The sequence below is a fragment of the Ceratotherium simum genome, chromosome 4 (assembly GCF_057802395.1).
Source record: "Ceratotherium simum simum isolate JZ-2026a chromosome 4, ASM5780239v1, whole genome shotgun sequence".
Taxonomy (NCBI): Eukaryota; Metazoa; Chordata; class Mammalia; order Perissodactyla; family Rhinocerotidae; genus Ceratotherium; species Ceratotherium simum.
Window position 1 is genome coordinate 40,576,991 of NC_141903.1, and position 17,243 is coordinate 40,594,233.

The 17,243-nt window shown below is 38.0% G+C and overlaps 1 protein-coding gene across 1 annotated transcript in view; it reads right to left on the bottom strand.

The window, feature by feature from the left end:
* The window catches only part of SEC24A (SEC24 homolog A, COPII component), a 70,719-nt gene that overhangs the window by 8,186 nt on the left and 45,290 nt on the right, over nucleotides 1-17,243 (bottom strand). Inside the window, exons 14-18 of the mRNA XM_004420188.3 lie at nucleotides 16,349-16,469; nucleotides 15,879-16,037; nucleotides 8,777-8,950; nucleotides 4,921-5,031; nucleotides 2,689-2,864 (exon numbers count right to left, since the gene is read on the bottom strand). Of these exons, the coding sequence (XP_004420245.1) occupies nucleotides 2,689-2,864; nucleotides 4,921-5,031; nucleotides 8,777-8,950; nucleotides 15,879-16,037; nucleotides 16,349-16,469 (741 nt within the window). The remainder of the gene's footprint in view (nucleotides 1-2,688; nucleotides 2,865-4,920; nucleotides 5,032-8,776; nucleotides 8,951-15,878; nucleotides 16,038-16,348; nucleotides 16,470-17,243) is intronic.

A 17,243-nucleotide genomic window follows, 5' to 3' on the forward strand; every position in this document is an offset into this window, starting at 1 on the left:
TCTATAAATGCTGGGAGATGATTAATGGTGGTTTACTATCCTTGTTTCTCCCATAGTTAGAGAAATTAAACAATGTAACAAAGCTTACAAATCAACCAGGAAAAATAATAATACCAATGAGGACAGCTGCTTAGCAGAATAGAGTTAATAAGTAATTGTGAGTTTTTTTCTTTTTTTTAAAAGATTTTATTTATTTATTTTTTCCCCCCAAAGCCCCAGTAGATAGTTGTATGTCATAGCTGCACATCCCTCTAGTTGCTGCATGTGGGACTCGGCCCCAGGATGGACGGAGAAGTGGTGCCTTGGTGCGCGCCCGGGATCCGAACCCAGGCCACCAGCATTGGAGCGCGCGCACTTAACCACCAAGTCACGGGGCCGGCCCGTAATTGTGAGTTTTAACTGGTATATTAGCTTCATGGAGAATAATGAAGTTTTGAGGCAAGGATTTAAGCATTCCTATTGAGGGTAAGGAGTAGAAAGAGGCAGAGAGATAATAGGAATGAAATTATGCCTTAAAACAAATGCATTGACTATAAACAAGGGAAGATTACAAAAGGTTCTTAAGATTTTTAAAATTGGTAAGTGGATAGTCACTAAGAAAGAAGAAAAAGTACTATGTGGAATGGAAGAAGGAAAGTTCCATTTATTCACTCAAAAAATATTTACTGAGTGCATACTATGTACTAGGAACTGTTCTAGGTGCTGGGACAAAGTGGTGAACAAAAAAGATAAAAATCCTCCTCCTCGTGGACAAAAAGCCTAGTAAGGAAGAAGTAAATAATAAATAACCAATATATGTGGTATGTCAGTATTAAGTGCTATGGAGAGAAATAAAGGAGGGAAGAGAGATAAAGAATGTCAGGGTGGGGTGGGATGAGAAGGTTGCATATTAAATGAGGAGATCAGAGAAGGCAGAGCCTCAGTGAAAGGATAGCATTTAAGGAAAGACTTGAAGAGGAAACAGCTCAGATTTTTCTTTTTTTTTTTTTGTGAGGAAGATCAGCCCTGAGCTAACATCCATTGCCAATCCTCTTCCTTTTTGTTTTCCCCCTTTTTCTCCCCAAAGCCCCCGGTAGATAGTTGTATGTCACAGATGCACATCCTTCTAGTTACTGTATGTGGGATGCCGCCTCAGCATGGCCAGACAAGGGGTGCGTGGGTGCGCGCCCGGGATCCGAATCTGGGCTGCCAGTAGCAGAGGGTGTGCACTTAACTGCTAAGCCACAGGGCCAGCCTCTCATATTTTTAAATATTATGATGTAATCTGTGCATTTATATTATATTCATTAGTGGAAATACATAATTTGAGTTAAAGAAACTAGAAGTAGATTCAAAAGCCATTCCTAATAGGGTGTAGTGGGATGCCCTTCTCACCTGGAAAAGTGAGACATACACCAGACAGGTCAATCCTGGAGTTCAGAAAAGTGTACAAATTGACAAGATCCAGGGCAGTCCTTGATCAATTCTGGAATCTGGGATGCTTCCCCAGATGACTTTTTTTTTTTTGCCGAGGAAGAGTCACCCTGAGCTAACATCTGTTGCCAATCTTCCTCTTTTTTTGGTTGAGGAAGATTAGCCCTGAGCTAAAATCTGTGCCAATCTTCCTCTATTTTTTATGTGAGTTGCTGCCACAGCATGGCTGATGAGTGGTGTAGGTCTGCGCCTAGGATCCAAACCTGCAAACCCGGGCTGCCGAGTGGAGCGCACTGAACTTAACCACTAGGCCACGGGGTCAGCCTCCCAGGTGACTTATTGACATGAGCTTTTTACTAAAATTTTATAAGTCTACAAGCCTGGACATTATATTTTAGACACTAGAAAAATAAGCCTCCTTCACAGCCCAGCCTTTCTTTCTTTTTTTGGGATCCAAGGGTAGGGGCAAAAGGCAAGCAGGGGAGACAAATAAATAAGAAGTATCAGGGCCGGCTCCGTGGCTTAGCGGTTAAGTGCGCGCGCTCTGATGCTGGCGGCCCGGGTTCGGATCCCGGGAGCGCCCCGAGGCACCACTTCTCCGTCCAACGTGAGGCCGAGTCCCACGTACAGCAACTAGAAGGATGTGAACCTATGACATACAACTATCTACTGGGGCTTTGGGGGGAAAAAACTGAATAAATAAAATCTTTAAAAAAAAAAAAAAAAAAAGAAGTATCAAATGAAAAACTATAAATAAATATATGCACAAAGAGCTACAAGACCATAGAAAGAAAGGTAACTGCCAGAGAGAGAACATTTGAGCTCAAAGACAAGGACAGGAAAGTACAATGCAGGCCATGGAAATAGGTAGACAGGTATGAGAAGGCATATCTAAAATAAAGAAGTAGAATGTGGCCGAAATATTGTAGGGAGCAGGAAAGAGCCAAAAGAAGAGTCTCATGTGTGACTTCTTGCTCTAGCAATAAAATATATGTTCTTGTTTCGGAAAATTGATCATCATTTGCATCTTTGATAACATCGGGGAATACTTAGCAACTATTACAAACAAGGCACATGCTTTAAATCAGCATTTAATTAAATCAGCATTTCTTTCTGGTTACAAATCCTTTCAAGGTTTGAATAAGAGTTAAGGTCCCTATCCTCAAAAAACTTAACTGGCATAAAGTTAGATATACAATGGTTAGTGGTTCACAAAATAAAAATTTTTGCTTTTGACATTTTCATTGTACTAGTTCCTTGGTTTGATTCTCTTACCTGTTTAAGGAGAGCCAATACAAAGAGTGGGAAAAGCCGCAAAGAGAAAGGAACCATAAGTCCAGGCTGTTGGTTACTTAGGACTGAAGAACGATAAGCTGAAAGAGAGTCTATGACGGCATTCACTAGGGCGTCCCGAGCATCACTTAGACTGGCAGTCACAGACCTATCAACAGCTAACAGAAGTGGGGGTAGGGACAAAAGAGAAAGAAGATAGAAGTTTAGCTCCCCCACTGTTAAGGACAGAATAGAGACTTTTTAAATTATATAAATTCTTTCTCCTATTTGTTATATACACAAGGAGCCAAACATAGCAGTTAAAAGCACCTACTTTGGAGAATCAAACCAACCTCTCTTGAAATGCTGCTCTGCTATTTCCTAGCTGTATGACAATTTGGCAAGTAATCTAACCTTCATGAGCCTCAATTTCCTTACCTGTAAAATGGGAAAACTATTTCGTCGAATCTAGACATTATTTATTGTAACCCACCATTTTTATTTTATATACCACTGAGAAAGAAAAAACTGAAATTACACACACAGCACTCTGTGTGCTTTCTTAACACAGAGAATTTTTATTTTATATTATTGAAAGAGCTCTTGGAGAGCTGTTTAGACAATTTTCATCATCTGTCAGGCCACTCTGCTTATATGCATTTCTGCATACTCAAGATTTTTTTTCAATACTAAAAACACTATAGTTGTTTTGAAGACTTCTCAAACTACAACTAAATGCAGTTCATGACGTACCAAAAATACACTTAATCAGGTGATGTTATTAATTGCTATGACCAAATTTGTACATAGGCAAGATAGAATGAAGACTACTGTCACCTGGTCAACAGTAACTCTAAGACTTCATCAATTAAAGACATCCTGATTTTAAAGATTTTTTTTTTAATACTTTTCCTGCATTTGTAGAGATGATCATATGATTTTTCTACATTTATTCTGTTAATATGGTAAATTACATTGACCTCTTTTTTTTTTTTTTTGGTGAGGAAGATTAGCCCTGAGCTAACATCTGTTGCCAATCCTCCTCTTTTTGCTGAGGAAGATTGGCCCTGAGCTAACATCTGTGCCCGTCTTCCTCTATTTTTTTAATATGTGGAATGCCTGCCACAGCATGGCTTGATAAGCAGTGTGCAGGTCCACACCTGGGACCCGAACACACGTACCCCAGGCCACCGAAGCAGAGCGTGCGAACTTAATCACCGCGCCACTGGGTCAGTCCCCTAAAGATTTTGATAAAATGTGAAAAAATGTGCATATTGGGATTAACCAAATTTACTAACAGAACCAATACTTTGTTGTGAAGATTTTTTAAAAAATCCACAAATACTTGGGCTGGCTGGCCCCATGGCATAGTGATTAAGTTCTGTGCGTTCTGCTTTGGCAGCCCAAGTTCACAGGTTGGGATCCTGGGTGTGGACCTACCCATCAGCGATGCGGAGGCGGTGACTCACGTACAAAATAGAGGAAGGTTGGCACAGATGTTAGCTCAGAGCGAATCTTCCTCACCAAAAAAAAAAAAAATCCACAAATACTGCCTGATATACAGTTGTATGCTAATAATAAAGATAATAATCATGATCGTACTTTTACCAAAAAGTATTAGTTCAACCAAAAATAAAGGCAGTGAATCTCAAATTTCTTAAATCATAATCTTTAACTTTTAACAACATATGAGACTAAAGTGGGGTTGAATCCTTTATCAGCCTCCATTAAAGAAAAACTTTCTCAAAAGGAAATTCAAGAAAATGGGTAATTATTCCTATTATAGGCAGATTTGAGTTTTAAGCAAATAAACCCACTGGTAGTCTTCTCTGAAGGGGAAAGGGAGAAAGAACCAAAATGATGTTAAGCTCTAAGTATCTGAAAAAAGGGACCCAAGAGGTTCTTTTTGGGGTGATAGAAACATTCTAAAGTTAGACTGAGGTAACGGACACAACTCTGTAAATATACTAAAAACAATGAAATTGTACACTTAAAATGGATTAAGTGATATGGTATATAAATTGTATCTCAATAAAGCTATTTAAGTTAAAAAGAAAAGAAAAGGCTATCTGCAGCAGACCGTTTCATTCAAATAGTTACTTTAGCAGGCACACACGGTATCCAAAATGCTGAAACCCTTAAAGCTAATTATTTAAAGGAAAACACAACTATGTGGATTCTTCTCATGTTATTACTTGCAAAATATTTACAATAGTAGGTAATAACAGTTCTTACCCATATTGGCCAGTAACCCTGAAATTGCTTGAACGTCAGCTCCAAGAAAGACTTCATTCAGAGTTGCAACTACTGGCAAACACAAAGTATGAACACGAATTCTTCTTTCACCTTTGGAGAAAACACACATGACACTAAGGGACAACTATATAAAAAAGTTCATATTCAAGTCACTTGGAAAAATCACTTATTTTCAGTTTAGAACCAAATAGGGTTATATAGTAAGCAGAGATAGTATCAAAACCTTAATGAGTGAAAACTCTAGTTTTATTTCTTTTATTTTTTGACCACAAAATTCTTCGTTTCAAGTTATTATGGAAAAGACAATAGGGATCATATTCAAATGATGATAACATGCTAGCTTTTAAAAAAATTTCTGGGGCCGGCCCGGTGGCACAAGCGGTTAAGTGCATGGGCTCAGCTGCGGCGGCCCGGGGTTCACCGGTTTGGATCCTGGGCGCGCACCGACATACTTGCTTGGCAAGCCATGCTGTTGGTGTCCCATATAAAGTGGAGGAAGATGGGCACGGATGTTAGCCCAGGGCCGGTCTTCCTCAGCAAAAAAAGAGGAGGATTGGCAGATGTTAGCACAGGGCTGATCTCCTCAAAAAAATAAATAAAACAAAAAATAAATAAAATAAAAAAATTTCTGAATTTTTGGTTATTTTATCTTTTTTTTGTAATAAAAATTTTGAGTTAATATATATACTGTAAGACAACACTACTCCAACACGTGTTCTAAGGTCTGTTTTGATATTTCAAGTCCAGAGAAATCTTATACTTTTCTCTTTAATCACAGAAAAAAATTGTAAAAGAAATCAACCAATAGTCACATCTCTCTTTGGTAATTACCCAAAACAACAAAAATCAATAAATAGGGGCTGGCGCTGTGGCGTAGTGGTTAAGTGCGCGTGCTCCACTGCTGGCGGCCCAGGTTTGGATCCCAGGCGCGCACCGACACACCACGTGTCAGGCCATGCTGTGGCGGTATTCCATATAAAGTAGAGGAAGATGGGCACGCATGTTAGCTCAGGACTGATCTTCCTCACACACACACAAAAAAATCAATAAATACAGGAAACAAAAATGAAAACCCTTTGAGAACCATCAAATTTCAAATATTATGTCAATCTTTTAAAAATTCCTGATCAGCAAGACTCTAAACACCAAAGAAAAAGAACAAGTAAAAAATCTAGAGGAGCCGGCCCTGTGGCCTTGTGATTAAGTTTGGCGTACTCCACTTTGGCGGCCCAGGTTTGTGGGTTTGCATCCCAGGTGCGAACCTACACCACTTGTCAGCCATGTTCTGGCAGCAACCCACGTATAAAATAGAGCAAGACTGGCACAGATGTTAGCTCGGGACTAATCTTCCTCAAGCAAAAAAAGAAGAAGATTTGCAACAGATGTTAGCTCAGGGTGAATTTTCTCAGAAAAAAAAAAAGTAGAGATAATACCCACACTACAACCTGTACTGACACATGAAGACTAATGAAAATGTACATATGAAGAGCTCATACAAATTACTCTGAAAGAGAAGAAATAAGATCAAAAAAAGCAAAAAAAGGGTAACATTGTTTAGAGCTTCTATTCTAGATGAAAATATTGATAACTAAAAGAAAAAAGATACAATGTGTAGCCTATCAAATTGGCAACAACTACACACACACAAAATCAGAGGCTGAAATGAAAAGGGCACTTGATGGTCCTACAAATTGGTAAAATCCTTCTGAAAAGTACTCTGGTAATACGAAGATTTTTCTACACAGTTGATCTCTATACCCCATATTTCCAATTCTAGGAACCCATCTTAGGGAAATTATCAGAAATGACCGAGATCTGTGTACATGGATAGAAGTTATAATCACATTTTTCATAAAAACAAAACATCAGAAACAACCTAAACTTCTAACAGTAAGTACATGAAAAGGTATCCAACATTACTTATTAGGGAAACACAAAATAAAACAAAAAGAGATTCCACTATACTTTATTAAAATGGCTAAAACAAAAAGAAAAACAAAAAGCCTCAAACCAAAACCAACAAACAAAAACTAAACACTGACAATAGCAAATGCTGGTGAGGATGCAGAGCAGCTGGAACTCGCATACACTGCTGATGGGAATGCAAAATGGTACAGCCACTTTGGAAACACAAAAATCTGTATGCAATTGTTTACAGGAGCTATATTTGAAATTGTCAAAAACCGGAAACAACCCAAATGTACCTCAACTACGAAGTGAATAAACAAACTGGACACAATGGACTACTACTCAGGAATAAAAAGTAACAAACTACCAGTGGATGCAACAACATAGATGAATCTCAAACGCACTATGCTAAATGAAAGAAGCCAGATACAAAAGGCTACCCTTTGTATGAATTCATTTATATGATATTCTTGCAAAAGCAAAACTATACAGTCAGAAAACAGATTAATGGTTGCCAGGGGCTGGGAACAAGACAGAAGTTGACCACAAAAACTTAAGAAGATTTTTGGGGTAACGGGACTGATTGAGATATCTTGATTGTGGTGGTGACTACACAACACAGTTGTCAGAACTTGTGGAACTGTACATCAAAATGGTAGATTTTACCATATGTCAATTATATATTAATTCTTTTTAAATGTTAAGAAAAAAATCAATGAGCAGGAAAGGGACTGGGATGTTCTTTTGTCAAATAAAAAATGATATCTAGGGACAAATCCATCTTACTTTTATATTTATGGTATGCTGTCTTAATTATAATCATAATAAAAAAACTAAACTTCTCTAATACTAAAGGTTTTCATTAAAATGCCTTTACTACACACTTTTTATAGATTTTGGAGGGGTTGTGAATGTGAGTAGACATAGTACAGAAACACTCCCAAAACTTTTTTTTAAGGTGATAAAACAGAGGTAGAAGATGAGAGTGGTGAATCTTTATTTTTTTTTTTTTTTAAGATTTTTATTTATTTATTTTTTTCCCCCAAAGTCCCAGTATAGTTGTATGTCATAGCTGCACATCCTTCTAGTTGGTCTATGTGGGACGCAGCCTCAGCATGGCCGGAGAAGCAGTGCGTCGGTGCTCACCCAGCATCCGAACCCGGGCCGCCAGCAGTGGAGCGCGCACACTTAACCGCTAAGCCACGGGGCCGGCCCGGAGAGTGGTGAATCTTTAAAAAAATAAATTTAACCGGCCTTCACATCATCTTTAGGACAAAACACATCATCAATTAATTAGTAATAAACAAATTCTACCCTTAAAAAGTGTTTCCTATCTTCCTTTTGAGCTCCTTCAAAACTTAACTCAAATGTCACCTCTGTGAGGCCTTTCCTAGCTACTCTATCTTAAAAGACCATCCCTCCAGCACTTCCTAAAATCTTTACCTGCTTTATATTTCTCTGTAACTCATTTCTCTGTAACGTACTATTATTTTAACCATTTATCCTCTTTATCGTCTGTTTCCCCTACTAGAATAAGCTCTACGAGGAAAAGAATTTTTTTAATTCAGTTTTATTGACTGTTGTGTCATCAGAACATATTTCAATGCCTGACACTAAGTTGACTCTCAATAAATATCTGTTAAATAAAATGGTTATGGAAACCAAATACCAAACATCTTGACTTTACCAGGAACAGCAACAAAGCTCTTAAGATTAGGAATACTCTTTTGCTTAACAGAAATAGGTAACTACCTCCAAAGAAGAGGGAGTTCACCACAAGCCATAGACTACATGACCAAATCAAAACACTTACCTTTGCTATAACATTGTGCTTATAGTTAATAACACTGTATCATACACTGAAAAATTTGTTAAGAGGGTAGATCTCATGTTACCTGTTTTTTGACACAATAAAAAAAACACTTACCTTTGCTGGACGTATACAAGAGTGCTGACTGAAAGGAAACCAACTGAGTGTCAGTAAGACTCTCTTCCACTGACATCTGCACTGCATACCCAGCATCTGGGTTTACATTCGGCAAAGACAGTAAGTCTGTTGACCGAACGAAGAAGTTCCCATGGAAAGTATGAATGGAAAGACCTAGAAGAGAAAAATTTATCAAAATGATTTACATACACCTACATATGGATATTTATATTTTATCCTTGTCACTTATCAGACTGCCAAAGAGAAAATTAAAAAGTTCACATATGATATTGTGACTTATATTAAGAAATATATATTTGTTCTTCACCCGTTTCTGGCACAGAGCTCCTAAAACTCTGAGAATTTCCTAAGTGATGAGCGTGATAAAGGCATCTTTTGCTGTGTTAATAAGGTGTCTTTTGGAAAGTCAAGGTAACCTAAGGATGGAGGCTGGTTGCCAGAGGATCCAAACATGTGATTAGAGGGTTGAAACTTTCAGTCCACCCCCTCTCCCCACCTCCAGCAGAGGAGAGGGGCTGGAGGTTGAATCAACTGCCAATGGCCAACAATTTAATCAATTATGCCTATGTAATGCAGCCTCCATAAAAACCCAAAAGGACAGGGTTCATAGAGCCTCTGGGTTGGTGAACGTGTGGAGATTCGGGGAGGTGGGAGGATGGAGCACTTGAAGAGAGCATGAAGCTCCAGATGCTTCGTGCCCTTTCCCTTTCCCCACATCTTGCCCTATGCATCTCTTCTACCCGGCTGTTCCTGAGTTATATCCTTTTATAACAAATTCGTAATCTAGTAAGTAAAATGTTTCTCTGAGTTCTGCGAGCCAGTCTAGCAAATTAATTGAACCCAAAAAGAGGGTCATTGGAACCTCCCATCCACAGTCAGTTGAACAGAAGTATTGGTAACAACCTGGGCTTGCAATTGGTGCCTGAAATGTGTGTGTTGGGGGGCGGTGGGGCAGACAGGGCAGGGGCAGCAGTCTTGTGCGACTGAACCCTTAACCTGTGGGATCTGAGGCTATCTCCAGGTAGACAGTGTCAGAATTGAGTTAATTGCTTGGTGGTGTGGGGAAATACAACTCACTCATTGGAATTGGGAACAGAATCATATTAGATAATATACAGTAGGTTAGTGAGAGTAAGGGAGGAATAACAGATATCTTCTTAATTCGAGGTGGAAATTCATATTTTCAAAAAACTTTTTTGGAGGATAATTCGGCAATATCTACCAAAATTCTAAATGAATACCTACTTTGACCCTAGTAATTCCACATCTAAGAATTTATCCTACAGATACCAGTAAGAAAGTAACTAAATTGTGATTTGTACATTCTACTGAATACTTGGTAAAAGTTGAAAAGAATGAGATCAATCTATGTAAATTAATATTAATGGATCTTTAAGACTTGCTGAAAACATGTACAGTGTTATTTATGCTAATATACTGTACTATATATATTTTCCATGGAAAGGTACATATGTATGTAAATGTATAGAAAAGCCTGATATACACACCAACATGATTACAGTGACTACATAAGAATGGAGTGAAAGTGAAAGTATGCACACACATAAGCTGATACAACTGGATTTTAGCTTTATCAATAATGTTTTTACTTTTTACAAGAACAGATGTATATTTTGCTTGTAAAATAAAAACCAACTTTAAAACAGTAATCAGAAAAAAAAGAAGGATGTAGGTCTGTCTGTATGTACAAAAATAGAAAGGTGTGGTTAGGGGCCGGCCCCATGGTGTAGCAGTTAAGTGCTCGTGCTCCGCTGCTGGCGGCCCAGGTTTGGATCCAGGCGCGCACCGATGCACGGCTTGTCAGGCCATGCTGTGGCAGCATCACATATAAAGTGGAGGAAGATAGGCACAGATGTTAGCCCAGGGCCAGTCTTCCTCAGCAAAAAGAGGAGGATTGACATGCATGTTAGCTCAGGGCTGATCTTCCTCACAAAAAAAAAAAGAAAGAAAGAAAAAGAAAGGTGTGGTTAAAAAGAAGCCAGATGTAGGGCCAGCCCGGTGACGTACTGGATAAGTTTGCGCACTCTGCTTCGGTGGCCCAGGGTTCCCAGGTTTGGATCCCAGGCGTGGACCTACACACTACTTATCAAGCCATGCTGTGGCAGGCATTCCATTTATAAAGTAGAGGAAGATGGGCATGGATGTTAGCCCAGGGCCAATCTTCCTCAGCAAAAAGAGGAGGACTGGCAACAGATGTTAGCTCAAGGCTAATCTTCCTCACAAAGAAAAAAAAAGAAGCCAGATGTGATCTCCATTGCTCTTATTTGAAGGCTAAAACATATGCTTATATATGCACAGGACAATTTTTCAAGGGCATGAGAAACTTTAAAATGGAACACACTGGGTTAAGTTTGATTTCTCATTTTCTATCTTTTTGTACTATACCTTTTTTTTTTTTAATTTACCAAGAGCGTATTATTTCATTTGTAACAAAATTTACCATAAAAAAGAAAAAGAGGGGGCTGGCCCCATGGCCTAGCGGTTAAGTTCAGTGTGCTCTGCTTCGGCAGCCCAAGTTTGGTTCCCGGGCGCAGACCATGTTACACCCCTCATCGGTGGCCATGCTATGGCAGCGACCCACATACAAAACAGACAAAGACTGGCACATATGTTAGCTCAGGGCAAATATTCCTCAAGAAAAAGAGGAAGATTGGCAACAGATGTTAGCTCAGGGCGAATCTTCCTCAGCAAAAAAAAAAAAAAAGAAAAGAAAAAGAGAAACCTAAGCGAGTTAACCACAAAGATATATAAATTAAGCACTCTAGAAAGAGTGCAAAGGTTGGTTTGTTGGCACACCCTCAACCTCTTTATGCAAAGTCAGGTACATATAAAATAGCCTCTGTCCTGCTAAATAGAAAAAAATCTTAAAAGCACTTTTAGGCAGTACAGTTCCCTTAATTTATAGCCAACATCTGCAGAAATAATCATTTTTGAGGTCCATTAATCTCTCTCTCTCTTTTTTTTTTTTTGGTGAGGATGATTAGCCCTGAGCTAACATCCGATGCCAATCCTCCTCTTTTTGCTGAGGAAGACTGGCCCTGGGCTAACATCCGTGCCCATCTTCCTCTACTTTATATGGGATGCCACCACAGCATGGCTTGACAAGTGGTGCATTGGTGCGTGCCCAGGATCCGAACCTGCGAACCGAAGGCTGTGGAAGTGGAGAACCTGCGAACCCCAGGCCGCCGAAGTGGAGCGCGCGCACTTAACCACTATGCCACTGGGCTGGCCCCTGAGGTCCATTAATCTTAAATGAACAGGATACAACAAATGGGCCCCATAAAACATAAACACTTAAAAAAGTATTAGAATTAATAAACAAGTTCAGCAAGGTTGCAGGATACAAGACCAACATACAAAGGATTAATTATGTTTATATAAAGAAGCAATGAAAATTTAAAAATAATTCCATTTACAATAGCATCAAAAAATATTTAGGAATAAATTTAACAAAATAAATGCAAAACTTATACTCTGAAAACTACAAAATATTGTTGAAAGAAATTAAAGACCTAAATAAATGGAAAGATACTATGTTTGTGGACAGGAAGATTTAATATTATTAAGACAGCAATACTCCCCAAATTGATCTACCTATTAAGTGCAATCTCTATCAAAATCCCAGCTGTCTTCTTTGCAGAAATTGACAAGCTGAACCTAAAATTCATATGGAAACACAAGGGACCCAGACTACCACAACAATCTTCAGAAAGAAGAAAAAAGTTGGGAGGACTTATACTTTTAATTTCAAACTTACTACAAAGCTACAGTAATCAAGACAGTTTTGTACTGGCATAAGGATAGATATAGATTAATAGAATAAAACTCAGAGTGCAGAAACAAACCCTCACATTTATGGTCAACTGATTTTCAACATGAGAACATGGGTGCCAAGAAAATACAATGGGGAAAGAACAGTCTTTTCAACAAATGGTGCTGGGACAACTGCATATCCACATGCAAAAGAATGAAGTCAAACACCTACCACACATACAAAATTAACTCAAAATAAATCAAAGACTTAAGTGTAAGAAGTATAACTATAAAATTCTTAGAAAACAATATAAGTATAAATGTTAGTGATCTTTGATTAAACAGTGACTTAATGCTATGATATGACACCAAAACTACAAACAGAAAAAGAAAAAAATTGATAAATGGACACTGCCAAAATTAAAAACAACCCTGCTTTGAAAGGGTACCATTAAGAAAGTGAAAAGGCAAGCTACAAAATGGAAAAAAAACTTTGCAAACCATATATCTGATAGAGGCCTTATATCTAAAAATATGTAGAGAACTCTTACAACTCAATAATAAATAGACAAATAAACCAAATTTTTAAATGGGAAAAGGATGTGAATAGACATTTTTCCAAAGAAGATATACAAATAGCCAAAAAGCACAAGAAAAGATGTTCAACATCATTCATCAATGGGAAAATACAAATGAAAACCTCAATGAGATACCACAACACACTCACTAAGATGGCTAAAATAAAAAAGACAAAACAATAACAAATATTGACAAGGATGTGGAGAAATCAGCACCCTCATTCACTGCTGTGGGAATGTAAAATGGTGCCACTGCTGCAAAACAGTCTGGCAATTCCTCAAAAAGTTAAACATACAGTTACCTTATGACCCAGGTGTATACCCAAGAGAAATGAAAATGTCCAGGAGGCCCGCCTGGTGGTGCAAGCGGTTAAGTGCACACGCTCCGCTGAGGCGGCCTAGGGTTCGCCTGTTGGGATCCCGGGTGCGCACCGACACACCGCTTGGCAAGCCATGCTGTGGAGGTGTCCCATATAAAGCAGAGGAAGATGGGCATGGCCCAGGGCCTGGGCATTAGCCCAGGGCCAGTCTTCCTCAGCAAAAAGAGGAGGATTGGCAGATGTTAGGTCAGGGCTGCTCTTCCTCACAAAAAAAATTAAAAAAAAAAAAATAATAATAAATTAAAAAAAAAAAAAGAAATGAAAATGTCCAAAACCTCTACACAAATGTTCATAGTAGTATTATTCATAATATCCCAAAAGTGGAAACAACCCAAATGTTTGTCAACTGATGAATGGATAAACAAAATGAGGTATATCTATACAATAGAATACTATTGGGCAATATAAGTGACTGAAATATTCTAAAAAATGGGGGAATGAAATATTGATACATGCTACAACACGGATGAACCTTGAAAACATTATGCTAAGTGTAAGAAGTCAGTCACAAAGAACCTCATACTGTATGACTCCATTAATATGAAATACCCAGAACAGGCAAATCCATAGAGACAGAAAGTGGACTAGCAGCTGCCTAGAGTTGCAGAAGTTGTGGGGGAAATATGGAGTGACTGGTAATTGGTACAGGGTTTCTTTTTGGGGTGATGAAAGTGTTCTAAAATTGATTGTGGTGAATATATATTGTGGTGAATATATTTAAAACCACTGAATTGTATGGTGTGTAAATTTGACCTCAATAAAGCTGTTATTAAAAAAAAAACAGAAACAGAAACACAATGCTATTGTGGTAACTGATTGGTTATGGGTGACACTAATACCTGTGAGTCGTTTGGAGATGTGGCAACATCGTCAGTGTTTACTTGATACCTTATACTATAAGACAATACATGTGTTTTCTTCTCAGTTGTTTCACTCAACCATTTTTCCTTTTTATTACAGTGATGGATAATAGAGAACTTTTTTTGGTACATGGTTTGACCAAGATTTTAACATCTATCTAGCGGACATGTTTATGGATCCTTATCTTTTCATATCTATTTTTTTTGCTATGTATTTCATATAATCTTTCCACTTTAAAAAACAAATGCTTCACACCCTCTTACAGAGCAATAATATTTTAAAATCTGAATAAAAGATTAGAACCAGGTTGATAATGTGAAGAAATGAAATACCAAGAACTATAATTTCTCATTTTCATAAGAAAATAGTTATCATTTAGTAGCCACAAAACATTTATCCTGAAAAACAAATTGGAGGGGCCGGCCCCGTGGCATAATGGTTAAGTGCGAGCGCTCCACTGCTGGCGGCCCAGGTTCGGATCCCAGGCACACACCGAGGCACCGCTTGTCAGGCCATGCTGTGGCGGAGTCCCATATAAAGTGGAGGAAGATGGGCACAGATGTTAGCCCAAGGCCAGTCTTCCTCAGCAAAAAGAGGAGGATTGGCATGGATGTTAGCTCAGGGCTAATCTTCCTCACAAAAAAAACAAAAAACAAAAAACAAATTGGATATAAGCATTCTGAAACTGTCAGACTATTTTCAAAGCAACATTGTGGCAAGGTGTAAGCAGCAGGTGCAGGGTGAGAAGAGCACAAATTAACATATTTCCTACTTCAGGAGATGGATGGTGGTGATGGTTGCACAACAATGAGAATGTACTTAATGCCACTGTATACTTAAAAATGGTTAAAATGGTAAATTTTACGTTACATATATTTTACCACAATTTTAAAAAATAATTGTTTTTAAAAAAAGATCTTCTACTACCACTGTTCAATAAGTGTAATAAAAATCCATCAGTAATATGATTTATTTTCTTTGGGAATGTGATTTTTTTTCATTGAAATATAATTCACATACCATAAAAAGCACCCTTTCCAAGTGAACAATTCAGTGGTTTTTAGTATATTCAAAATAGTCCCTATTTTTCTTTTATAATGTTTCTTCTCTATTCTTTTGCTGTTGTTGTGAGGAAAATCAGCCCTGAGCTATCATCCATGCCAATGCTCCTCTTTTTGCTGAGGAAGACTGGCCCTGGGCTAACATCTGTGCCTATCTTTCTCCACTTTATATGGGACGCTGCCACAGCATGGTCTGACAAGCGGTGCCTCGGTGCACACCCGGGATCCGAACCCGGGCCGCCAGCAGCGGAGCGCGTGCACTTAACCACTACGACACGGGGCCAGCCCCTCTTCTCTGTTCTTAACTGCATATTCCATCAGAGTAAGTAAAATATCTTAGAAGACAAGACTAGGTGAAAATATGTATATTTACTGGCATCAAAAGCAACATTTATGCTAATACAAATGTAGAAGAAAGTGCCCCCACCTTTGGTGCACCGAATCCTCATGACTGCCTCAAAGCCAATCTTCCGAGTGAGGTATCTCTGCAGTTCCTTCTGTAATTTCTGTACTTGGACTGGATTGTGCTGATGGTGGTAAGAGGGATAGTAATAGACACTACCCGCTGAATACCGAGAAATACAACCTGGAAGAGAATACATGCTCCTTTTACATTCTGCCATTAACTACTAATACACACCAAAGTAACCACCAGCATTTGAATCCATCTTTCTTTAATCTCCCAAGGTATTATCAAAAAAGAATATTTCATTCCTTTAAACAGTAGTATAGAAATTTCTCTACTACCAATGTTTAGAGTAGAAGACTATAAAGTTTATAATAGACTAAACTGACTAACTCTCCCAAGGGAATAAAAATTCTTTCGTTTTGTCCTCTACTTAGAATACCGTCATATAAACACCACTTTGAGATATATAATCACTAGGAAGAACTTACCCAGAGAAGCCAAATCAGAATACTGTCCACTGAGAAGGAATAAGTCAACGGCTACCTGCTGACCAGAACAGTCCAAAGCTAGTTTCTTATAGAAGTCAGTGGATGGTGTTAAGTGAATTTCCTATTAATAATAAATTACACAGAGAAAAAATTTTAAATCATTAAATTGTCATAAAATTTAAATACTTATCTATATATACCAAGGTGTTAACGATCATCCTTCAGCATTCTACAAAATCCTTTTGCTTTGTAATATTTTCTGGTTTTTCAATAAGAAACGTACTATTAAGAATTTTCTTTTTTGTTTTACTTTTAAAAAGAAATACACCTATTACACTAATTTCGATAATCTATTAAATGCTTAGTATGCTAGAAACTGTTCTAAACAATTCATACGTAATATCTATTTACTCCTTGCAACTACCATAAGAGGTGGGTACTATCACTATTTTCACTTTATAAACATAAGGAAATAGGGGGGCAAAGAAATTAAGTAATTATTCAAGCTCACACATCTAAAAAGTAGTGGAACTTAGGCAGACTGACTCCAGGACTGACACCATAATCATTATAGTATGCATATGGCCTCACTCCTACAATCCTTTGAGAAATACACATCTCAGACTAAGTTTATATACACAATGTACTCAAAAGCAATCAACGGCAGTCAATATACCAAACTACGACTATATCTTACTGGTCATCCAGGTTCTACTTTGTCCCTAGCGAGCATATTCTCTGAGTCTGTCAAACTTGCTCATCAAAAGGCAGACTGCATTACTAGTGGCCTGCTAAAGATCTAAAAATAATGTAAGTGGGAATCAGGTAGAAAATAATTTAATAAAATAGAAATGTCTACACAAAAGAGAAACATTTGTTTTATTGATTTCCTTAT